Genomic DNA, 26055 nt, shown 5'->3' on the forward strand with positions numbered 1-26055 from the left:
GCGCCACTGAAATGGTACTCTCATCGATTGAATGAGAGAAAATTTCGAGCCAGTCGAGGCAGATTGGGAATAAAATTTCTCCAATTTGTGATTAAATTTATCGAACTTTTCTTGCTCGCATAATATTGTATTACCCGCCATGGAAAATTTTCATAGTTATCTTGAACATCTGCCGAGCGAAATTCGTCAATTGCACATGGATTCTTGGGGCGAATTGTGTTAGGGCTGTCGGTTTGACTAGTCCGGCTGCAGTCAGAGAAGCTACAGAATTTTAAATTTGAGACTATGAAAATTGGATTAGGTTTTTCTTAGGCTTGAAACAAAAACCAAGATGACGGCAAACAGAGTTGTTTCATTTTTAATTTCCCCCGTTTTAAGAAAAAATTTACAGTGCATGAGTGTGATGGATTATGGAAGTCCAAGCAAAGGAAAGCGTTTTCTATCAAGTTTCTCGTTTTTACAATCAGGTAATAAAATGTTATACGTAGTTTCAATTCTTGTTTTGATAACATTATTATATTTTCAAACGTTCCTATTGACGTTCAGCAAATTGACTTCTATCTACGGCTTTGCAAACAATGAATTATTTCTATTTTGAAGCATTTGAAATTACTTTTAGATGGTGTTAGAATGCCTATTTCTACGCCCGTGCCTCGAGACCTTCTACTGGAAAAATTGAAATCTGCCTCATCTGGAGAACAGATATTAAAATTGGTTGGCTCTCACCACTCAATAATGAATCAAAGCCATGTTCTTGAAGCTCTTCTGTCTCTGGGCTCCCATCAGAAAAGAGAAGCGTTAGTTTATATTTGCACTTATTAACTAATGGGATAAAAAATAGCGTTTTAATACAATGATTGTTGTTATCCTTTTCAGATCCTTGAAAGTTAGACAGGAAATCATCCATAGCCCAGAATTTATTAAACTAAGTCAGAGACTAAAAGTCCATTCCAGGGCACTTGCCCTTCATGAAACTATCGGAGTGTTAAAGGTTTGGCTGTATTTATGGAGCAAAATTTTGTGCCTGACTTAATATGTATGTAGAATTTAATTTCACCTTTTTTCCCCTTCAGGCAATGGTTCAGATAGGTGTGCCAACTACAAGCCCTATAGTACAAATTCTTCTACAGTTAATAAGGCATCGAGTGAATGATTTAGTTCCTGGGCAAATAGTGTTTGTTGATTCTCTTCTGGAAAAGATGCAGAGAAGCCCTTTGCTTGAAGCCCTGAGGATCGCATTGCCTCTAATTTTTGAAGCAAAACTTCATACTGTGGTATGCCATTATTGACTAGTTTTTGGTTTCTGTGAGTAATAGTGATCAAATATTTACTTTATTATGTGATATCTCATGACAGACATGTTAAAAATTGTCTATACCCTTCACAATATTCTTTTTGCCTTTCCTCGGACTTCCATCTCTCATACTTGCTCTGGTGTTTGTATAAGAGTTCTTGCTAGTAATACAGGAAAAACTCTCGGAAATCATGGCAAATAGAGCAGTTGCTTCTGTGGGAATAATACCTCTAAAAGATATTATCCCCACAGAATAATTGCTCAAGGGTTTGGGGGAAAAGGAAACGTTTTTGTTCAAAACATTTATGAAGAAATAATTTAATTAGAGGGCTTTAGAAGTCATTTAGTGGAGCAAAAAAAATAATTAAAGAATTACAAGTTGTGGTGGTAGTCAGCAGGGTTATCTAATTTTAAATTTATTCATGAATAAATTTTCCACAGTAAGACAATGGAGAAGTAACATGGAAGGAATAAGGGGGTAGCTGGTCTGTTCATGTTTTCTTTCAGCTTATACGCCAAGTAAATGGAGGGAGAGGAATTGGAAGTTCAGTGAAAAACTTGACAGGGAGATGATAAAGTCATTTGCATGTAATGAAATGTCATTCTGCAAGTCAATCATGAGATTGCTCTCAATTTTAAGTTCAATGCATGAAAAATGTAAGGTATTTTATTGAATGTTAGTGCAGAAAATCAGAAGACGAAAGCATTGACACTCTTAGCAAATAGGGAGACTCTCTGGAGCATAAGAGACGGAGGGCATAAGTTAAATCCAGTGGAATAATTCACATAATTGGGCAGTGTACAGGAGATGAAAATGAGACGCCAGTAGTATGAATGCCATAAGAATTACATCAGAGCAAAATGGATCAAATAGAGGTGGGAGAGTTGATGACTGAAACTCGAAAAAATAATTAGAGAAAACATTTGTAATGACTATTATTTTCTGATTCTTTGAGGAAAGAGGGTCTATGGGTTGCTTATTCAGCTTTTAAACTGGATATTTTGGAGTTAAGGGCAAAATGAAGAACGGAGATACTAAGTTAAGTATATATGTAGTACTGAAGAAGTTTTAGAGAAGAGTATAATATTGATGGAATATATGGGTAAGGAAAAGTGAATGGAGTTACTGAAAAGGAAAAGGGACGACGAATGATGTGATAAAGGGGATGATTTTGGGTGCGAAAGGACGAAAGAATGGGTTTTGTGGGAATTTTACGGGACATCCCTCTTATGCATGGTAGAATTATTTTACATGTTCATCCCACAACTTTTGATATATGTATTGTAACTGAGAATCGTCAGACCAGAATGGCCAACTATGAAATCCATATATTTGCTTTGGATGGCTGTATTCAATGAACCATAAAATGCTTGGGGCCTAACAAATGTTGAAAGTATATATGTCAGTATAGTATGTTGTTGCTTACTGCATAAGCTGTAATGCTATTCTTCTTCTGGGTAAAGGAGAAGTAAAGTTCTGTTTTCACTTAATGGTGGAATGCATCTTATTAAAATTTTCGAGCTCACTCCTGTACCCATTTTGAGCAGGTTAGGTTCCTTTTATACCATACAAGTCAAGCTGCACTGCATTATTTAGCATCATTACAATTTGTGTCACTTTTAAGATTTCAGATGACGACACATCGCCTGCTTATTTAGCCGATTTGCTGTCATATGCATCGAAAAGAAAGCTTTCAATGGAATGCATTCAGAAGCTGCTGAATTCACTCTCGAGGCCAAATACGTTAAGAGAAATTGAAGTGAGGGCAGCTCAGAGCATAATATGCTCACTCTGCTCCGATAAAATTCTCTCATATTCTACCAAGAGTAATCTTATATCTCGCTGCCTTGAGGTAAGAAAAATTATGTGTTATTCATATCCCATGAAATGCAGTGATATAACTAAAAATTATTAAATTTGAATATATCCCTTCCTTTCTGTTGAACTGTACAAAGTGTAATCAGGAAAGTTATTGTCATCTTTTAGAATCAAGTACCATGTTAGATCTCGTATAAGATGCACCTTTTTGCTCCTGATTAATGATTTTTAAAATCAACCAGGTCTTATATTTGAAGATTTGATCAATACTGAATTTTATATTTACCCCTGATGCCTGTGGGTAGGGTCAAAATATGTTGTGCATACCATGTACTACCTATTTTGTTCTCATTATATTTACTTATATGTAATATTTATAATTTGATTGAATAATGTTATAGTTGAGATTTTGGTCATTAAGCTCATTGCTATTATGTGATGTCAATACCCTGTTGCTTCCTTTTGTGATGTTGAAAGAGCTGTGAGTGACATAGTGAATGAACTTGATCGTATTTCATTACAACTCATCAGAAAGAAAGGAGCATGTGCTCTACTTACTTAGTGGAATTATTTGTTTTAAAAAATTCCCCTAATAAATTATCAGGGCTTTCGTATGGACTGCTAAAACTTTTTTCTTGCAAGTGCCTTACTGAAATGAGGGCATACATCTGATATGTCTAATACACCATTAAATGTGTTAGATTTGTGTATTATTTACATCAGTGTAAAATTGAGAGGAGGCACGTTCTTGCTGAACCTTTTAAATTCTGATAATTGCCTAGCGTTTTGACCAACGATTAATAATGACTTTATAAAATTTCAGGTCATATCGAATTCTTTTCATCATTGCACAAAATATGAATTGGATTCAGTAACTTCAGGTTTATCTCGAGCTTGCTCAAGAGGATTTTTAAACTTCTACAATGAGGACTTCATAGATGCCTATGTTAACTATATCATCAGGTGTGATGTGGGATTAGTTCAGTCTGTGTGGGTCCTGAAGAAGTTGTCAAAGATGGTTTGTATCACCAAAAGAGTTTTTATTTCTTTTGTGTTCTGTACGGGGGTCTCTGTGATTTGACTATTTTTGTTTGAAGAATTAATTCACCAAATTAACAGGATATTACATGCAAATTTTTCTGTTATAATAATTTTAGTAATATATAAATCTGAAAATTAATTTGTTTGCTTGGGGACACATCATGCCAAGATGGTACTGAGTAATAGCTTCTAATTTTTTTTACAGATAGGGTTTACCCTGTTTATGCAAAAAATGTAATTGATTAGCCTTGCATTCTTTCTCTAGCTGTTATATCCTGGGAAGACTTTATACATTGTAAATTGCTGCTGCAAAATTTGATGGTCTCAAATTATTTCTTTAAGAGCTAACTTTAAAGGGCAATAGTTCATTTTTTCTAAGTCAGTGTTCATTATTCTTGGCGAAATCAAATCACATTTGTCCAAGCATCTGTAAAATTGCATACCCGCTCAAAAGACACCATGGCGAAGAAACTGCCCACATTCATATAACTACCTAAAATATGAATTAAATCCAGTTACAGCTGAATGCATAAATTTTTCCGACCAAGGCAAGCATGGCCGCAAGTATTTTAATGAAAATATTGGAAACATTTTTGAAATTTGATGTATTTTAGAAATGGGTACTGAAAATTTTAATCTCTCTTCTGTTTGCAAGTTTAAATGTTTATGGTCATTATTTATTATTTACTCTGAGAAATTGAATGAAAAATACCCACATATGTTCCTGTAATCATTCAAGTGATGGGTGGCATTGACAATTTCCAGCCAATGGCACTAATTATAAAATTTTTTATTATTATGAAATAAAAACAATTGCTTAAACTATTTATTATTATTCTGATTCACATATTCTTTTGTGTTAATATAGGGTCATGTTAATGTGGAATTATTAGATTATGTTGCGAAAAATGTGGAAGCTTCTCCAGAGATGGTGGAAACTGGATCAGCTGCATTAATTCTTTGTTTGGCAACTGGATTTTCTCAGGCCAACTACAAACCAAAAAACTGGGATATCATTGAAGAAAGCATAATGAAAAATGAGCATATCCACTCAGTAAGTTGGTAACTTTCTAAGGTAGCAACAAAATGCAATAGTCTTGATTATTAGATAATGTGGACCCTATTACTTGATGTAATCCTGTAAATTTTGAGTAATTGAGAATAGCTATTTGATTCTCATAAAAATAATAAATATGCTATCGCTTTGATACATTATTGCTATGAAGTGTATGCAGGTATGTAATTAAATAAAAATGGTAATGAAGCAAAAATCTGACCAGGATGCAAATTGCTTTCCTTCTTCATTTGTACTTAAAATTCCCTCCCCTCTCATTCATTTAAATTAAATTCAGGCTCTACAGTTTGTAACTTTTGGGGTGCGTTGCAGAGAAAATTTTGTAAAATGTGTTACGATGGGGCCTTTGTTGTGATCCAGTTACTAATTATTACTTTTTTCAGGGTAAACTTGAACTTCCATGGTTAAAGTTTGCCATGGAGCTGGCTTCATTAGGCTGCTTTTCCACTGCTCTTCTACAGCGCATATTCCAGGAAGAATTTTTGAACAAGTTCTTATCCAGAGGTAAACTTAACCATATATACTTAACTGTAATTACATATATACCTGGTAGAATTGTTCCTCCCTCTTTTAGAATAATAATCACCATATAAGGATGGATGAATATGGTAGTTCAGTCGTTGCAATATTTACTATTTTTTGGTGAAATCGAAATAGAATCTATTAATACTTAAATTTGGAGTTCTTGGTTAAAGCTACCTGACACAAGCAATATAATATTTATACTGCAGGGTAATATTAATTGTGGTGTCAAGTGTTGAACAATCGATTGTCAACTATCATTGTCTGTGGGCCTACTGCAAGGTTTATTTAAAAAATTATCAGAAAAAGTTTTGGAAAAATAGATTTATTCAAATATGCTACAATGCTTCCAAATTGGGAGAAAAATGCGCTCTTTGAAGGGCCAGTGTTGTTCTGTGAAATTCTGAATGAAACTCTGCCAATTCTTCACAGAAACTTTTGATTTGAGTTTGAAGGGTGAGGTTGCTTTGAAATGTACGACGTGTTAAGTGGTTGACCCAGTTCAATAAGGGACTGCAATTAGTGGAAGACAGCGAGGTTCCAGAAGACCATCAACATCAACTGATGACCCCTACATTGAGAAAGGTAATGGTCTCTTTATGGTTATGGTCAAACTAACATTTGACTGTCAGGGAACTTGCAGAAGTGTGTGAAATCTTGATTGGTATGTTTTATGGAATTCTGACTGAAAAATTGATAATGAATCGAGTCACCACCAAATTCATATCTAGCCTCATGACAGCAGACCAGAAACATCGTGTTCAAGTTTATCTGGAACTGTTTGATTGAATTGTAGAGGATAAAACCTTCTCATCCAAGATCATAAGAAGAATAAGTCATGAGTTTATTGATAGGACGTAAAAAAAAAGTGCAATCTTCATTATGAATTGGTGGAATATCCCCTCACCCCAAAAACCCCAATGACAAGTTCACTTGTGAATGGCAAGGTGATGTTGACTATTTTTTTTATCCAAAGGGGGTAGTGCACCATGAATACCAATTTAAAATTCAGGCAATCAACTCAGAATACTACCTTGGGTTATGAAATGCCTTAGTGAGAGAATCAGGTGAAAACACCCCGAACTTTGGAGGAGCGGCGAGTGGTTTTTTCACCACGATAACTAGCCTGCTCATTTATTTCTCAGAATTTGTGAGTTTTTAGCGAAAAACTGGACCACCGTGTGCCCCTACTCCCCAAACTTGGCCTAATGTGACTTCTTCCTGTTCCTCAAACTAAAAACCCTGTCAAAGGAAAAAATTTGCCACCTTTCTAAATTGGAAAAGAAAATACGTTTTTCTTCCACATATCTTTTATTATGCATGAATATCAGGATGACTTCGTAAGTCAAAACCTAGGTATTGCATTATAAAATATATGAAGAAGAAGAAATATTTTCTTTCCCGAAATGAATCGCTTCCACAAAGCAGCACCTCAAACCATTCTATTCACCATTCTAGAGTTAGAGAAAAAATTAAGTGGAGGAGCTAATGAGCGTTCTTGAAGAAGCATTCCAGGACTGTTTCATATGGTGGAAATACCATTGGGGAGGAGACTACTTTGAAGGGGACACTGATTAATAATTTGTTAGTAAAGTATTTTATGTAATAAAAAACTTCGGGAAGTTTTTGAACAGACCTCACATGTGCTAGAGATGTTAGGGGAAGAAAGAGCGTTATCTCACAAAAATTCAGGGAATGGTAGAAATATGGATGTGGGGCATTATGATTGGCAAAGGGATGTTGAAGATTGTGATATAGGACAAAATGTTGGGCAGGCAAGGTATGAGAGGAAATGAATGAAAGGCATGTTGGACAAAATGAAGGGATGCAGAAAGTATTTGGAAATAAAGGAAGTGTTTGATTTTGTGTTTTATTTGGTGAGGTTTAGAAATATGGATGTGCTTAGTCTGTGTGTACATCCAAAGCTTACTGGAACTGGTAGATTACCACTGATAGTAACAATGTGATTTTTTCTTGCTTTTGCTCTTGATTTTAGGAGAATATTGTAACAGCACAAATTCTCTGGACAAAGAATCAGTAACTTCTGCGATTAAATTTAGCACGCCAAAATCAACAAACTTGGCCATTACTTGGTGAAAATTATGAATATTGGGTAAAATGATTGTATTCATATCTAAAAGCTTTTTATGTATCAATGTGGTTTCAACATAACATTTTCATTTTAAGGTGTTGATTATTTTAGAGAAACTGTCGGATACTGTAAGCTGCACCTTTAATAGAATTACTTCAATGAAGTTGCTTGCTGATGTCTCACACTTTGAAGATAGTAGATACTATTACATTGGGACCAGAATGTTAAATTTAAAGATTTTAATGCAAAGGAGAACCAAATTATTTTTACTCTTTATAACTTAACTCATTTGAATACAAATATGTAGTTTTGCTTTTTAGCTTAATCTGTTTTCAGTACTGTAGAGCCAATAGCATTACAGCACAATCATAACTCTGATGACATGATTCATCTCCAAATGTTTTTGATATAAATGTCGTAAAGTTATGTGGTTATCCTTCCTTTTCAGACTATAATGTCCTTGATCAGCTTCAGCTATTGCTTTTATACCAAGCAGTGACAACATTATTTCCATCATATCCTGGTCCATTCCCTCCTAAAAAGATCATTTCTGCTGCTGCCAAAATCAATGGAAACAATGTGGAACAGTTTGTTCTACAGGGTGCTCTTGAGAAGGGCCTGGGGGGTCCAGCCTATGTTCATCAGGGTCTACGCACCCACCTTGGACATTTCATTGGTTTGTATTTTTTCCAAAAATACCATATCAAAAAATAGAAGCCAATCCCAACATTTGCTAATATTTTTCGGGCAAAAGTAATTTTTGAAGATTGTTTTGCCGAGCCATTCCAGTCTTCCATGCGCAACTTAGAATGCATTGTGCATCACATTTGTGTGAGGTTTGAGTGAGAAATAATGTTAATAATATGCAGCAAATATACCTATTGTGGTATTTCTTCATGTGAATGTTTAACTTTCCATATTTTAATTGCCCAAAGATGTTGGTGTCCAAAGATAGGTGTCCTATGTGTTCTGTTGTCATTAATAATAACTGCCAAGAATAGGATACTACTAGCCTTAAATTCCTGATTGTTTCTGCACTGAAGTAGATAAATGGTTTCTGTTTTACCATGATCTGGTAAAAAGGTTGAACTTTGCAGTACAGTTGTGAATGGTACTTCATTAGCCCTGAAGTCAAGATATCACTTGTTTACTGTTGACAAAAGGCATCAAATTTTTATTCCTCCGTCAACACGAAAGCAGAATAGAAAAAGTCAAAATCTTCAGACATGAATAAATCCTTTATCTATCAAAGGAATCAGATAACATTGAGTCAACTTATGTAGTAATGAACGTTATAGTTTCAGGCTTAACTTTGTGGAAACTTTCCATATTCGATTGATATGATAATCAACAGTTATGATTTCCGCTATAGTATTTTTATTCACACATCCTGGGTTTCAACACTTCTTGTCATCTTCAGATAAAAATTACATGCATGTTGGAAAATTTACATATACTCCTGGTTAAAAAAAGACGTTTCGGTCGTGATATGATAGAATAATATGGTATGGTGATAATGTTTTGTGTATTTTGAGTGCTTACTTATTTCCGATTTAAATTATAGTGAACAGCATATGTTGTTAAATGAAAGGTGAAGTTATCTGTCATTAAAGTAGACTTATTTTATGTGATTTTGTTTTAAATGAAGTTTACAGAGCCGAACATTTATTGAAATCACAATTATCCAGTAAACTTGGCATTGCTACACCATGAACAACAGGATTTCATCATAAGTTTAGGGTTGGGCAGCATATAGTATTGGTGTGGTAACCATATGTTTCCCAGTGGCGATCAATTGAAGGTAGTTAACCTTATCTTTTCAAATTGGTGCTCTATTTTTTTAGTTGTGATGATCTACCAAAGAAACCCTGCAATGAGATTACTTACAAAACCTAATTTACTCTTCACCGTTATTCTTGCTAATATTTACACAAAACAGCATTACTTCTCCCTGGAAAAAGTATTTTTATAGATGCTATGCAAGTATTAAATTCATCCCAAGGCTCATATAAAAATATGTGGATAGAATGGCTTACTTTGTATGGATCAGTGTTGAGAAAATTTGAATGACCTCAGATTCTGGATTGACCTTGCATTTTTTCATCCTCACAACATGAAGGATTGTGAAAGTGCGAATATGTAATAATACTGCTAAATGTATGCTTCCATGTGTATTTTTCAGACCATGTAATAGTGATGCGCCAAGGAGGCTATCCAGTGGCTTTAAATTTGCATCCATCCAAAGATTGCTATATTGAAGACTTAAACACACCATCGGACAGTTTTCTGTGAGTATACCAGATGTGCTTTGAAGGGAAGATAATCTATGGAAATGTATTTAGTGAGAAAGTTGTCATGTTTACCCATAACCAAAGAATGGTGTTCACAAGTGAAAAGCATAATGATGCTCATGTATTTTTGCCACCTAAAATACTTTGATTGTCAAACACCCAACTGACGAGATGGCACCAGCTCAGTTAATTAACTAGACCAGTTCATGAATCAGAACTGCAGAAAGGTATGGAGTTAAGTTAGTTTGACATTGATGATGACCAAACCTTCAATTGGGTGGGTTTATATCTAGAAAAACTAGAGCCAAAAAGGAAAGTTACTGAGAATTTGAGATGTGCCACCATAAATATTATACATTGGTTGAATGGCTTGCTGTTGTTGAAGTAGATGAAGCAGATGTGCAAAGTTAATGTGCTAAGTGAAGATGAAATTCAAGTTCATAAATAAATGTGTAATTCAAGTTCATTGGTTGAGAAAATGTATGATCAAGGAATATTACATAGATGGCAGATAATTAAAGGAAGTTGAAATTCATAAATTAAATAGTTGCCCTTGGACTCATAATATATGCATGTTTATAATAAATGGGATCGACTCTGTTTCTTTTAAGGCAGGTGGAAAATGATAAATTTGCCCTTAATGATGGGATGGTGCAGTAGCAATGAATCAATTATTCTGTGTGCCCGGCAATTTTGTGAGCATTTAACATGTTCTAAAGGTACATTTTAAATTCCAAGAAACTGTGGGAGATGCCATAGCAGTAACTTTTTAACAGAGTCATCCGCTAATATGCATTATAATGCAACAATTTCCGAGTATAAAAATCATTCACCGTGAGGGGTCAAGGGGATTGATTTGCAGCTTACTTACTTGTCGAATGAGGAGAATTACTAGAATGATTCAGGTATTGTATGAGTTTTTAAAAATTACTGTAGGTGTTTGATAATTCATTTTTATATCCTGCAACTCATCAATGACCGAATCAGATAGACCAATGAAAACAAGAAAAAAAGCAAGCAAAGAGAACAGACAACAATCATTAGACTTCCAACTCTCCTGAAGTATTACAGAACTCTCTCAAACACCTTGAAAGCATGTAGACTTTCTTATGTATAATATTATAAATTTGAGGTCAGATATTGAAGGACTGTACAAAATGGATATCTAATTCGTACAATTCCTTTTCATAAAATGATGTCATTTATAAAAACACTGCATTATAATATTTAAGTGCCATTATAGCTAAAAATTGCACTAGGCAAAGAGGCTTTCACAAGGAGGAGGGAGTTGATGACAGGGACGTTGAGTAAGGATGTTAAGAAAAGACTTAAAAATTTGATATGGGGCGTAGCTATGTACGGCGCGGAAACATGGTCATTGAAGCAGGAGGATAGATGTAGACTGGAGGCTTTTGAACTGTGGGTGTGGAGAAGATGAAATGGACCGAGAAGAAAACAAATGAGGAAGTACTTGGTATGGTAGGCGAAGAGAGGGGCTTGTTGGGAGAAATCCTATGGAGGCAGGAAAAGTAGATGAAGGGGGTATTGACCGGCATTAGGATGTTGAAGACTGTAATTGAGGGAAGAATGTTAGGCAAATGAGGAAAGGGAAGGAACAGGATAGGGATGTTGGATGGGATGAAGGGAGGAAGTACTCAGAGACAAAGAGGGACCTGATATAGAGTAGGATTCTGGATTTTTGTTTTGTCATGAGTCACAAAATGTTTTATTTATTAGCTGTGTCCATCCATAAACCCACCTTAACCGGTAGATTACCTAATAATAATAATACAACAAGTTGAGAAGATTCCTGGATTATCAAAGGTTGAAGCAGTATTTAAGTGAAGCCATGTGTGGTTCAAGAGGCTTAAGAGAAGAACCGTTATCCATGACTTAGTGAGGCATGATGAAAGAGCAAACTTAAACTCAAATACGGCAGAAACCTTCATTGGTGACTTCAAGAAGTTCATAGATTGAGTTTTGTCTGCCGTAACAGATTCTTAAATGTGTTGAGACTGGTCTCTTCTGGAAGAAGATGCTGAAGTAACAACAGAGGAGAATGTATTTCCTGGCCACAAGCTAATGAAAGCCATCTCCTGCTACTATTTTTTGCCAATGCAAGCAGCAACTTGAAAAGAAAATCCCTGCTTGCTGATCATTTATAAATTCCATGAGCCTTAGATTGAGGGTAAAACTCAGAAGAGCCGGAGACTAAATGCAATGCAGATGTGATCTGTTGCATCATACCATGTGTATACCAAGTCTATTTATGGTTGCATTTTATGGGCCGGAAGTACAGTATTTATTTCAAATGTCCTAATGCCATTGGAAAGCAACTGATATCTGATTGCTGTTTTCACATACTTACTGACCTTTCTTTTCAATTTCAGGATTGCTATTATGGTGATGTCACCATCCTGTTATTCCTCTAACTGCCAGAGGATGAAGGGTCCCCCCTCACTCATGATCAAAACTTTGGAGAAAGTTAATTGCGGTGTTATTCCTTTGTCTTATGCTCTTTGGAATGGACTTCCTGACATTGAGAAAATACCATACCTAATGCAGCAAATTAAACTGAAATGTGAAGAGCGTGCCTCAATGGAGAATTCTGCTGAAAATACTTGCTAAAATTATGGTTTCAATTTACTGTCAGTTGAAGGCTACTAGTAATTTGTAATTTTTTTGAGAATCCTTAAATGAAGTTTCTAGTCTGTTTAGTGTAAAAAAACTTGAGCAACCTGAAACTTAGGTATTTGTCAAAGAATTTGTATAGTCAATGAAATCCATAAAAACCTGTATATATTTGATTTATAAAACTTCTTTATCATCATTGTTGGAGCATTTGCAGATATATTTTTGCATTTTCCATTGCATGTTATCTGGAGCATCGTAAATGCCTTCCACTTTGAATGCAATTATATCAAAATATAATCTTGAGGATGAAGGAATCAGATCATATGTTGACAGAAATCCAAAGTCATTGTTATTTAACAATAATGTTTCAAGATCATTTATAGATTGGTGTCTATGCACTAATGTGTATTTGGCTAGTGAGACATGTCTATTTCCACGAAAACTGAGGTTGTTAGACAAGAACATTTCTATACATATATGATTTCACTCTTTCGGGAGTAGCAGTTTTGATAAAATTATCACTGCTCTTGGGTCAAAACAACTTGGAGAGTCATACGTACCCCATGAATTTACATTCAGTCAGTTACCAGGTAAACCGTTGAAAGAATACCCCTGTTCATATTTCCAGGCATGATTATATTGTCACATCAGCGGAGAAAAATCATCACATTTAGTTGCCATGTAATGCAGGAAGCTTTGAGTTTACCACTCAAAGTCTTCCACGATTTTATTCACATTTATGGAAAATAATGTCTTGTGAAAACATTGGATTATGTCTCGTGACAACACAGGCTTTCAATCAGTGGTGGTCATAGTTCATACACCTGCATTTAGTATGTCATCATCAATATTTCAATCCTAATATTGGTTTACTGCAGCCCTCCATTTAGAATATGACTAAATGAATGAATAAAAAAAAACTAAAATATCCAAATTTTACATTTTTTAATGATTTCGCTAATTTTTAAAAATATTTATTATTAAACAGAATTTTTATTTTTAAAGTGAGAATGTTACAACTGCAGTAGAAAATTTTCAACTAAGTATAGTAAAAGAAACTTTAACAAGTGTTGAATTTTGTGTTGCATAATTATGCACGCATTCATTTATTAAATAATCAAATGTTGGTGAATATTTAGATTTCTTTAAGTTATCATTTTTTAATAAAACAGTAAATAACCTCGGAGCGAGTGTTAAATTATAGATTTGCATTAATTGGAAGGGCGTCTCTTAACCAGTGATGTGGAAATGTATTATTACCCGCATCGGACTACGGTAGGAGAGATCATGTCAATGAAATCAGTGAGATCAAATGTTGAATAGATGGGTATAAGATATAATTTTTTCCACGAACGATTAGGGATTAGAATAACATTGTCCGACCGCCGTGTCATTTCTTCGTCAATACTAACATTCAGGATTACGTAATTCTTGCTCCCAGGCTGAAAAGCATGCGCAGACTGTCTTCGAGATGGCTGGGCGCCTCTTAGGTAAAAAATCATGACTTAAATGATGAACAAAGTATTTCCTCCACTGCAGAAGAATTTAGACCTCCAAGATAGATTAAAAGATGATAAACCTATAAAGATATTCGAAAGGTGGTAACCTTAACACTATAAAAAAACAGATAAAATGAAATAAAATTGTTTGTGTTGAAAAGTATATTAATAAATTAAGGTAATTACCAAATGTCATTAATCATCTCTAGTTTAGAAAACAGTTCAGTGTCATCAAGGAAGTTTAGATTTTATATTTAGATTTTCTTAAATATTTGGATTAAATATGTATACCGGCATAACATGGAAATAAGCATACAATGCCTATTTGAACCTCTCACCGGAAGGAAATGGCTTCAATGGCCTAATTCCTGGAGAACTCCGATGGAAAAGGCAACCACAAATATGCGGTTCTCTCAAAGTCCTTCGGGGAAACCTAATTATTGACCGCAGAGGCATTGTGTGATGGTGCCGAGACATACTCCTCACCTAGTGTCAAGTACAAAATTTCACCGAAAATTACTAGAAATATTCCAACCTCAACTCTCTCACTTTTGATACGACAAGTGTCACGATGAACTACGGTCGATCCGACTTTGGATTAACAAGCCATAATTAAGCGTATTAACTGTTTCCATATACTCTAGTCGGTGGACAAAGGGCATGCGAGAGCATAATGGTATCCATGCTTTCACGTTCAGACCAGTATGCTCTCACTTGTACTTGTGTAAAACACTGTGAATTCTGATCTTGATTGAATTGTAATGGTCAAAGCGCAATTTTTTTCATTCCGGTTTCTCACTTGGGGTTAGTTTTAGGGGGTCTCCCCGCCTTTTCAGTCACCTCTTAAGACAACCAGGGATACTGCGTGAGTATCCGCATGAGGGTAGGGGGATTGAGACCAACCAAAGAGATGATACAGTCATCGCGAAAGAGGAGTAGATGCTACCCAAGGATATTCAAGTGCACTGCACAGCCCGTCGGATGGGACGCAGTTGACTCATCTCACTTCCGAGGCGGGATTGGCAATGCTGCTTCACCTGTGCATCAAGCCTCCCTCCCCCTCTCCTCTGATCCTCCATCCAACCCACCCTCCCCGTTACGTACAAGTTGCCATGCCCTTATATAATAAACTCAAAGAAAACTGAGGGTTCATACTACCTACTGAGGAATATTAGTTGCCAACAGATTTATTTTACCGAATTTATTTTATGAAATTTTCCTTGCAGCAATTTATCGCCAATTTAATTGGAACTCGCAAATTATTTACCGGGTCAAACGGCATTTGCATAACCATTGGGCTCATTTGCTTACGTGTGTGTCATGGCATGTATTTCTATAGTCATGGACTAACAATGAGACCCAAGTCTGGATTCACTGAATGGTCATACGATGTCTCGTTTAATGACGCGCGCGCCATTACTTTGTTGGCTGGCGGTCTTGGAGGCAGCTGTAAGGACACTCGGCACTCAAGGATTCGGCGAGGAAGGGAGCGGTCAACTGCAGGACTCCAGTTCGCTCCAGTGCAAAGCCCTGCGAAGATACGCGATATGCGCACTTTCGGAATTGAAATGGGCTAACAACTCCTTCCGCCTCATTTTCCATCGTCCCAATTCGATTTCACTCTCTCTGAGCGGAATCTCCCACCCGGTAAACCCCCCTAGCCTCCCCCACCTTTCCGCCAGGGTCCCCACCTTACTTGCCGACGGGCACATGGTCTTGCCAGTCTGCTTCGAGAGCCGGGATGAGACAGGCGATCGAAGCGGATGGACTCGTCGCTCTCCCGGAGTACGTGGATCCCGCAAGGACATAAGGCTAAGCGGCTGTCATCACGGGCAGCTCTATATCATTGGTGAGTGGCAATTTCACACAAGCCCCCGTGCAAACATACAGTAGTAGATTAGACTTGTACATAAACGTGTTCAGTGTAACAAGTTTCTAATGTCGGGTTTCGATTATGTAGGTCTGAGGGCCACTTTCCAAAATTGACGGTTGCATGTTGGTAAGTATATAGTCGGCCTACAAAAATTGTTTTGAAATGTGATTTCTCTTGCTGGCATCCGTATATACATTCACTGGGCAAAGGGTTGAAGTACGCCGTAAATCCGACCTTCAGCTCGGCTCAATTGTCGTTGGTTATTGCCGGGGGATGTATTAATGATGGTCCCGTTATTATCATCTCTGGGGATCGGGATGGTGCGGTGGGTAAAGTACTGGCTTCCCATTCAGAGGGTCCTAGTTTGAATCCTTGAGGCGGCAGGTATTTTTCAGTGGTGTCTCGATCCCTACGATGAAGGTACTTTTCTTGAGAACTTTGGGTGAGTACGCCGTCCGCCGTTTGGGACGTTCAACTGCGGACCCCTTGGCGCCTTTCGTTACGAGTAGAGTACTACCGACGTCTGGTTTCTCTCCACCCTTCCTCCTTTCTTATCCACCCCCAATGGCGCTAATGAACTTTGCTTTCGGCCAGCTCCCCTAAAATTACAAAAATTTTAAATCTTCGGAATTACTGAGGCTGCAAACGCGGCCGCGGTAGCTTCCAATTCTTGTGTGCGCACACATTGAAATTTCGATTTGGTACGTCCAATTCTTCGCCATTGTAGACGCTCCACAATTTGTAACCAGATTACTTTCTGGTCTACCTCACCCCTAGGCAAGTGATTCGAAATGGGGATGGACTGCAGATTCAATGGCGTGTGAAGTGGCTAAAAATTCAACCTGAATTTTGTAGTTCATTCCTGTGTATGCGACAGTGGCACCCTAATTAGTATCGCGCTCGCCATACTAGCATAGAGGCTGTGCGCTCACATCTAGCGTCGGGTTTGCGAGCAACTGGAATGTATTTCCCAGGAGCTCTCATAAGGAAAACAAAGCAACAGTCTCAGCACGTTTGAGCTCGGTGAAATTAGCCACGAATTCCTTAATTTTAACAGTCCAAAAATAATACTTTTGAAATTGCTTTCCTTGCAGATGTGCTTCAGACGAGGTCACTCCTAGGCTGAAACATGTCAAGCTTCCCTCGTCATTTCATCTCAGGCCTATTCCAGGAAAATCACCTGAAAAAATGTCCACCTGCTGCCGAGAGGAGAAAATATGGGTAAAATCTTGACATCTTAAGGTTGCTCTGGCTCTGAGACAATTTGTTAAACATTTTCACTCACTTCCCAAAAGTTATACGTATGATGAATTATTTAAATTTTGTCTAAGCAAGGAGAAATGGTGTAAACTTTGAAACTGTAATAGACCCGAGAATATAAGATTACAATGAATTTGTCACAAAACTTTACATTTGTGACAATTAGTTTCAATTCAGTCTTAATCCTTGGGTATCTTATGATGATGCCTGTGTGTTGAAATTAGATGTAGCAAATAAAAGTTTTGTGGGAAAAAATGCGCATTCTCCTTTCATTCCAAAATAAATTTCCACGTAATCAAGCCTGATATAGTGTATTAAAGGGGAGAATGTTAGTCAAGACAGTTGACTGTAGGCATATACTAGGGATGTTGGGTGGAATGGAAGGAGGTAGAAGAATGTGGAACAGAAGGATTTATTGGGTTGAGAAGTGAAGTGGCTGTATTTTAGTGTCTTTCCAATGCCAACTTTTATTTACCAATGGACCAATATATTATTCAAGAGTTTTATTACTCTGTAATATTTGTTAAAAGTATTGCCTTCTATTGTGCAATATTTTACCTAATTAAAATATCATTCCACAATGAAACTAACTTATTTCTGGTGGTGGTAAAAGATTTTGAGAGACCACTTCTTAAATATGTAGTATCTACCAAATCAAGTGAGTTTATGTGAATTTTTTTGTATTAATATGACCAGGAAATTTATCAGTTTTATGATGTTTAAGGTATAATTACAGATTCAAAGTAGCTTTTTTTAGTCGAGTAGCCCATGTTGAAAGCAACAAAACAATCCAAACCATCCTATGGAAAAACAATCCTTCGCATGAAGTAATTTGGATAAAAAGATATTTCCTTGGTTTTTATTGCATAATTTAATATGTACACTCTTTTTTAAGCATGTTCATAGTGCTGAAATGTATTTTGTAAATTTCTTTGTTCAAAACCTCCTATACATACATGATATGTATGGTCTGCGGACAATAAAAAATATTATTTGGGCACTCATTCCTTTAGTTACTGTATGTGCAATTTCTTTGTTTAATTCTTTTCTCTTTTTCAGGTAATTAGCGATTTCACCAAATGGTTAAAAAATTTCTCCCATGAATCATGTTCTTTGGTGATGGAGACATTCTGGTCTTGATGTTTACAAGTGTTTTTCCTGCTGTGATGTCCATTAGGTCACTTTTGTCAAAGCATTGATGTTTACTGGGTGCCAGGTATTCCACCTCACAATTTTAATACCTACCTTCAATTTTATCTCAAGACTCAACTCTTTCCCTTTATTCAGCCTTTTAATCTAAAATACCTTTAAATTTACTTATAAGCATTATTTTTTTAATTTATCGACAATGGTGCAAAATTACCTTAGCTGTTGACACACCCTTAAAACATAAAACTAACTTACTTCTTCTGCCTCACCTTCCCAGCATTCTCCCTTCTTTGAATCACACACATTGAATTTTTATTTCCAGTCAATATGCCCTGAAATAATTCCCACTTCCTTCAAATTATTCCCAAAGAACTTTCCTCCCCTCCTTTACCATGCTACAAACTTGTTTTAATTTCATTTCCATTTGAATTTTTTCCCATCTCCATACCATTTCACAAGCTTCCGATAGATGCTTATCCACTGATTATATTAAGCAAGGCAGATGTTATGATTGCATTGGACTAACCGAACTCCTATTCCTCTACTTTCATTCTGTCCTTTTTCTCACATCCCAATCTTCTTCATTCCATGGTTCATATTAGGTCACCTTTCTGGGGTATATAGCTCGCATGGGCAGGTGAGGAGGGTGTAAGGAGAGGCTAAGCAGTAGTTGGAGCTCCTTCAGAAAAAAATTATGAATCCATCAGTAAGTCAGTAAAAACATGTTAGGAATTTAATTATTAGCTGAGGTGATTTTCTATTAAATAAACATATTTGATGTGCTAAAATATGTTGTTCCATGTTCCATTGTACCTAATTTCCCTTTTTTTGAAAGAAAATATTCCATTGTTATTTTAATCTAATAACTTCCACATTCATAGGACAATATTTAAATATATTTTGAAATATGAATGTTTTTAAAAAATTCATTTGTTCAACATGCACAAACATATTAATGAATTTAGATTACAATTTCTTACATGGTATTTATGAAAGAGGATCTGAAATTATTCATTTCAGCAAGCCATTCTTAGCCATTGTTTTTCAAAGATACATTCATTTAAAGACGTTCTACCCATTAGTTTTAGACAAATGAATAAAATGTTGAAATCAAGTAAAGTGGCATCAATTTTTGATCAATTAATTTCCAATAAATTGTCATGGATGATTTGCATTGGTTTCACTTCAATACAATTTTAATTAAATCCATTTCCATTTAAATTAAAGGTTAATATCTCTGATATTTTGATGTGGTTATATGTATAGATGTCAAGCGAAAGTTTCCAAAGTTTTTATTTTCAAAGGGGAAAAAATCTTTCAATCTTAAAAAAGTAAAAATTCCTTTAGCCCTTTTGGACACACAGTATTGATATGTTTGCTTAAAACATGCTAAAAGTAGTTTAAAAAACCAAATTAACTTAAAATTCACAATCATATTTCAATTGTTTGCCCTCAGGTCTTCCATTTGATGCTTATGCTACGTGAGAAGAAGAGCATCCTTAGGAATCAAGGTTGATCGGCAAGATTTCTTGCTGAAGGAAATAAGAAATGGAGTCTTATTTCCTATGGACAGTGGCCAAGTTGGACAGTGCCGTCAGCATCTAAAGAAGTGCACTTCATGTGGGTGTCGACCTTAAATGAGGCCTCTGAATAGACTGCCCTCCACCGCTAAGTTGGAGTTCCTGAAGTATTTCAGAAAAATTTTTTAACCAAAACATTTTACTGAAATACTTCAGTCATATGTTTTGGTTAAAAAAGGATATTTAGGATACTGATGCAATATGTAATACACATTTATCTCAACAAATGTATTTATGAATAATAAAGATGAATGAAACAATATTGAATTTTGTCTAATTTTGAAATCTTTCTCTTTGTGTAACTTTGGAATGACTAATTTTGCCTTAATATGCTGCTTAAGAATTAAAAAGGCAGCAAATAATGGAATTCATCTTCAAAATAGATTTTTTTCTGAGGTTGACTCCAAATTGTTTTTTTTACCTGAAGTACAGATAACTGTAAATGAATATATTCAAATTATCTCCAAAAAATAATGGCAGTTTGATGAATATATTTACACCCTCTACCATATTTGATTCGTTAATAATTAAATCAGAATAAAAAGTAGATATTTTAACTTTAATAGAATGTTGGTATTTCCATTTTAACGGTATGTCAGCAAATATACATTTAAACAAATTACTATCCAATTTTTTGTTTTAAAACCAAGAAACCGTGAAAGAGGCATTATTTCAATCAATCATCAGCATAAACTAGTGAAGGGTTAACTGTACTATTTGTAAACAAAGTATGTATTATGAGTAGCATATTTAAAATATGAAAATGTCTTATTCCGTACGGTGGTAGCCTAAATTCCGTCAAATTATTCTAAAATAATTTTATCCTATCCTGCATGGCAACATTGTGTGCACAATGAACAATTGTTCATTGGTTTTTAAGGCGTAATTCGTGACTACAATAAACATATGAGCCACATTTGCCCGCACCGGGTCAAAAATTACGTCATGAGCCGAACTGAACGAAGTACAATAATTAGAGTTAATTGGTCTATAACATGCGAGAAAGCATGGTATCGAATGTTTTCCAAGAACCGGCTCACGCTTCAAATAAGAGTAGCTCCATCGACGGCCAACCACTCACGAGCCATATCGGAGTACCGTGAGGCCCAAGCTGAAGTGCCTCCTCGAGAAAATATACAAGTATTACACGAGCATTCAAGTCCCCGAGTCCGCCCAGCGAAAATTATTCTAAGTCCAGAGCCTCTTACAAGACGAGAGGCGTCAAGGCAGGCAGATACCTTGGATACGTCGGGTGAGAGAGCCTTGCTGGGTTCGAGTTGATTTTGAGAAAAAATCGGTTAAGTGCGTAGTTTTGCAAAATATATCCTAGTTTTGAACCTTCAAAGTCCAAGAAACCCGGTAGCCTGAGGGATAAGAGGCGGATTACGGAGGCGAGACTATAGACCATATTACCACAGTTTTATTTTGCTGCCAAAAATTTTTTTTTTCGCAAAATATTTTCGATTCGCTAATATGCACAAAATTGTCACTAGAGATTTTGACGGTAGGTTCAGGACGTCGCGGGAGATCAGGAAAACAATTAAATATTGAATATTATTGTGAGGAGGGCTGCCATTTTTTCCAGCCGGGCGGCGGGGCCCCGAAAAAATGGCAGCCCTTTTCACAAAAATATTCAACATTTAATTGTTTTCCTGATCTCCTGCGGCGTCCCGAATCAACTGTCAAAATCTCTAGTAACAATTTACTGAGAATTAGGGAACAAAAAAATTAATTAACGGATTGGTTGAGGATTCAGCCAACAGATGGCGCATGCCTTCACTATTTGAAACCTTCTCAAATACCAGCACATCCTAATACGTCGTTTTCCCACTACAGACACAATTTCGAAACTCTATTGTTACCTGATTATTCAAAATGCTGTGTATTTCGCATTTGTCTTTAAGGGATTCGTTCGACCTTGGGACACGGTTAACATTAAAAACGACGCCCCCTTCCGATGACCTTCTTATAGAATGTCATAGAACTTCATAATGTTCATATAAGAGCGGTATTATTTAAAAATTAATGAATTATATATTAGATAATGCTTATATTAAAAATGGGGCAGTAACCCTAATTGGTTGCAATATATCCTTGCTCATGTTCTTTAATTTATGCATATTTTTATTTCAACGAAATTGTCCAGTTGTGAAGAATAGAAGAATATTTGTTCCAACGAACTTCATAATTATAGCATTTTCCGAAATTTTCTCATATCTCCACACGGTTTTAATGATTCAGTCAATACTACTGCGCTGATTGCCACCTTCACATGTGCTTTATTAATGCGGTCTTAGTGGTTAAAATATTAATGGCAAGAATCATTAATGCAAGAATATATTCAAAACTTTTATTTATCTCAAAATCCTAGAATACATAAGTTTCAAATAAATAAATATTTTCTTGAACAATTCAACAAGCAATGTTTCTCATAACTCTTCTGCTTTGAAAAAACCCATGCCCCTGATATTTCAGGGATAAAGTTGTTGCTTCTCCATTTAAGTTTCCTCGGCTTTCACCCCTTTTCAAACTTAGTTCATTTAAAACTTTCCACAGTATATTTTGTCTATCATATTCTTAAATTATTTAAGTGTACCAATCAATGGGATACATATTAAAAACATGATAAAAATTTATTTACTTAGTTGCACAGGCATGAGGAATACAGACAACTAATTTCTCAACTGCATATTATTAGCCCACTTTCAAGGAAGGATGAATCATGGGAGAGGAGAGGGGATTGCTGGGAATAATCAGCCAGGAAAGGTGGATGCAGAACTTTTTGATTAGCAATGGGGTGCTGAAAATTGTAATAGAGTGGAGAATGTTAGGCAAGGAAAGGGTGGTAATAGTAGAGGCATATTAGACTGAATGGAATGAGGAGGTATGCATAAATTGATGTGTCTACTGTAGTGTTGGATTGTTTAGTTATGCGAGGCAAGGAAGTTGTCGCTGAAATGTTTCATTGCTGGTTTTTATCATAAACCTAACTTTACCAGTAGATTGATATAATAATTTTTATTATCAAACTATGTTAAAGAACAGGAAAATGTAGCAATCAAATGAAAATAAGATACCAAGGAATTTAAAATAAAGATTATAATCAAGAAGTAGGTTTGATTTGTATGGAATCTGAAATCAAAATGAAGCGGGTATCTGTTGATCAAAACTGTTTAAGAACAGTAATTTATTGGACCAGATTGACATGCCAATTACAAAACTAGATATTATCATATACCAATCGAAGGATTTTAGTTCTAATTAAATGGGAATTTTGCTGGGAACTTGCCCTCCAAAACAAAAATTGTGACTCAAGTACGAGTGGAATTGCTAGATGACTAAAATGCAATTAATGCTCTCCATACTTCATTGCACCTCTCCATTCAGATTCAATTATACAGTTTAAAGATTAAAAATTTGGACCTTGAGAAACTAAAGTGGAAAAAAGAGGAAAGAAAAAGCCTTTGGAAGGATGGGAGAACATTAATATTTGTACCTGGCAAGTGTTCATTGGAAGAATCAATTGAAATAAAGATCAAATGAAAGTAAGCCATATGAGTGAGTGATTAAGGCTATTTGGGTTTCAAGGGTCTTAAGGAAAATTTTGAAGGGCCTCTCAATAACGGATTCTTCACTATGGTTACTTTATTGCAATAAACTCATTGGTGCTTGTCTACAGTTTTTAGTTTGAATAATTTAACACATTAAATCACACTTCAATTTAATCAGCTGGAATGCATATTTTCAACCACAGGCACCTACCTACCGTTCTGTTCATTTGGTCTATCAGTTGGAGCTGGTTTCTGGCAGTAAAAAAAAATGAATGGCTGCTTGTTAAATATTTTTTTAAACATTTCAATACTCCACAAATAGATAGGAAAAGTCTTTATTTACATGTTTCATGTTGAAGATTGGATTACATATAATAAGGTTAAATCTATTAATAATAAAAACAAAAGACTAATCATGCCATGTTATGAAAAACCACTAAATACTTGGATGCTAGGCACCACTGTGATATAAACTACAAAATAAATCACAGTAATCAACATAAAGGTCTGTTTGGTTAGGGATGGTAGAGTTCACTCAATACTAAGCCCGATGGTTTAATTCACGCATCAGGGTAGGTGGGCCAGTGCCTTTCCCTGTGCCAGTTATGGTTTCCCAGGATGATCTGGTACAAAAAAAACAGCTTGCGTGGAGCTGAGGGTGCCTTCGAGGCATGACTTCCAATAAAACCTGGGCCCTTCAGTCAGCAGTCCAGCACTACTCCTGGGCTACCAGGTCTCCCAATGATATGTTCATTTGATTTCTTCCTTTACTATCAGCATATGCAAATCAGCAGGGCAAATTTTTAACACTTATCACAAATCTCGGAAGCAATTAGTTTACAAGCTGACACTAACTCAAGTTTCTGTAAACAATACCTTTTATGATGATTAAAAACAAAATTTAGCATAATAAATATGCATATTTGAAAACTATTCATTCAAAATTCTTCACAGACCGTCACTGACTGATTGATTACATGTGTAATTGGTAAATTAACCAGATCTCCCTGGGAAACCAGAGCTGGCTCAGGGAATGGAACTAGCCCTATTTTATTATCCTGTTGTGTGGATTTCACATATGGCACAAATAATATTTATTAATTTAATTAGATCTCTCTTATCAAACCAGCCTTCGAGTACAATTGCATTGTTTTGATTTCAGATCAATGAAGCAGTTTCTCACATGAAGTAGTATTTATAGAGTAACAGGAAAGGGTTTTCAACCCCAAACAGGTCTACCAATCTTCATTTCAAATCATTATTGCCTATTATTTTCCAATATACATTTGAAAATCTCCTTGTTCATACTTGAGACTAACTGGTTTGGATTGAGATTAACAGATGAAAATTAGCATTGCTACAGTTACCATATTTGCCATTAATCAGGTAGCAAAAATCTACCATTTCAATGACATATATCCTACTGGAGGTATCACATGAGGAAGCAACCCAAGGTTCACATGAAATAATCTGTTATATCCCTTCGCTGAAACTCTAGTCACATAACAATAGGGAGGGTCTCACCGTATATGCCTGAATCTTGGTTTTAATCTCATGTTTTAGTTGGCCCCTGAATTTTTACTCAAAATTTCCACTTTTTACACAACTCTGAGGTAAGTAGTATTTTGTATTTGTTGAATGTTTGGGAGTTAATTCCAGTGCAGTAATTTAAATTATAACTTATGAACTTTGATGAAATGCATGTTCTCAACAAGGATGAAAAGAAATTTAATTAAGCACTCTCTACAGTGGTTTTCAAGTTATAAACAATCATATACTTGGATTAATTAATCAATAGTGAGACTCACTTCCCTCAAAAAATCACCACCATTGCCATGAATACTGCCCACATGCAACCCATAAAATTGCTTGCTTTACTGCTATACTGCAACAATCAGGATTCAGAAGCAGCTGTAGGATAAGTCATAACAATGACATCACTATTCCCAAGCTACAATGGCAATGAATTTCAAAATCAGACCTTTAAGTTTAATTCCAATCACAAATATTTCTTTTAATTACTACCCTCCTGCCCATGTAGATCAACCCTTTATTTTTTTCATTTAATGGCCTACTTAATGGAAATGTATAAGTATTCAGGGGAACAAGGTTGTCCAGAGAAATTATCTTCATGATTTCGAGCAAGGATAATAAAAATCCAAAGTCCAAACTTTTCTCTGTCAAAGTCATTATTAAAATATATCATTATCATATTCCTTGCAGTAATCCAATTGATGTGACACTAAACAGCACCAATCCACTGTCTATCACCAACATTCTCTCTATGAATTGTGGTGATGAAGGGCTTAGAGAAGATAGGAAATGCAATAAATAAGAAATGGAAGGAATGGAGAAAAATACCAGGTGATAGAGAT

The 26055-nt window shown here is 35.7% G+C and overlaps 1 protein-coding gene and 1 long non-coding RNA gene across 2 annotated transcripts; both read left to right on the top strand.

The window, feature by feature from the left end:
- Positions 1 to 204: 204 nt before the first annotated feature.
- LOC139698969 (FAST kinase domain-containing protein 2, mitochondrial-like) lies at positions 205 to 12941 on the top strand. The gene is made up of 11 exons (XM_071597963.1): positions 205 to 467; positions 620 to 797; positions 877 to 991; positions 1074 to 1274; positions 2920 to 3147; positions 3937 to 4131; positions 5023 to 5208; positions 5613 to 5733; positions 8292 to 8519; positions 10026 to 10131; positions 12525 to 12941. The coding sequence occupies exons 1-11, from the start codon at positions 332 to 334 to the stop codon at positions 12760 to 12762; spliced, it is 1932 nt and encodes a 643-aa protein (XP_071454064.1). The 5' UTR covers positions 205 to 331; the 3' UTR covers positions 12763 to 12941.
- A 3075-nt stretch (positions 12942 to 16016) lies between these two features.
- Positions 16017 to 17359, top strand: LOC139698624 (uncharacterized). The gene is made up of 3 exons (XR_011702999.1): positions 16017 to 16116; positions 16228 to 16266; positions 17235 to 17359. It is a non-coding gene; the product is annotated as an uncharacterized lncRNA (long non-coding RNA).
- The last annotated feature ends 8696 nt before the right edge of the window (positions 17360 to 26055 follow it).

Source organism: Hetaerina americana, unplaced genomic scaffold (assembly GCF_022747635.1).
Source record: "Hetaerina americana unplaced genomic scaffold, ioHetAmer1.1.p SCAF_9, whole genome shotgun sequence".
NCBI lineage: Eukaryota > Metazoa > Arthropoda > Insecta > Odonata > Calopterygidae > Hetaerina > Hetaerina americana.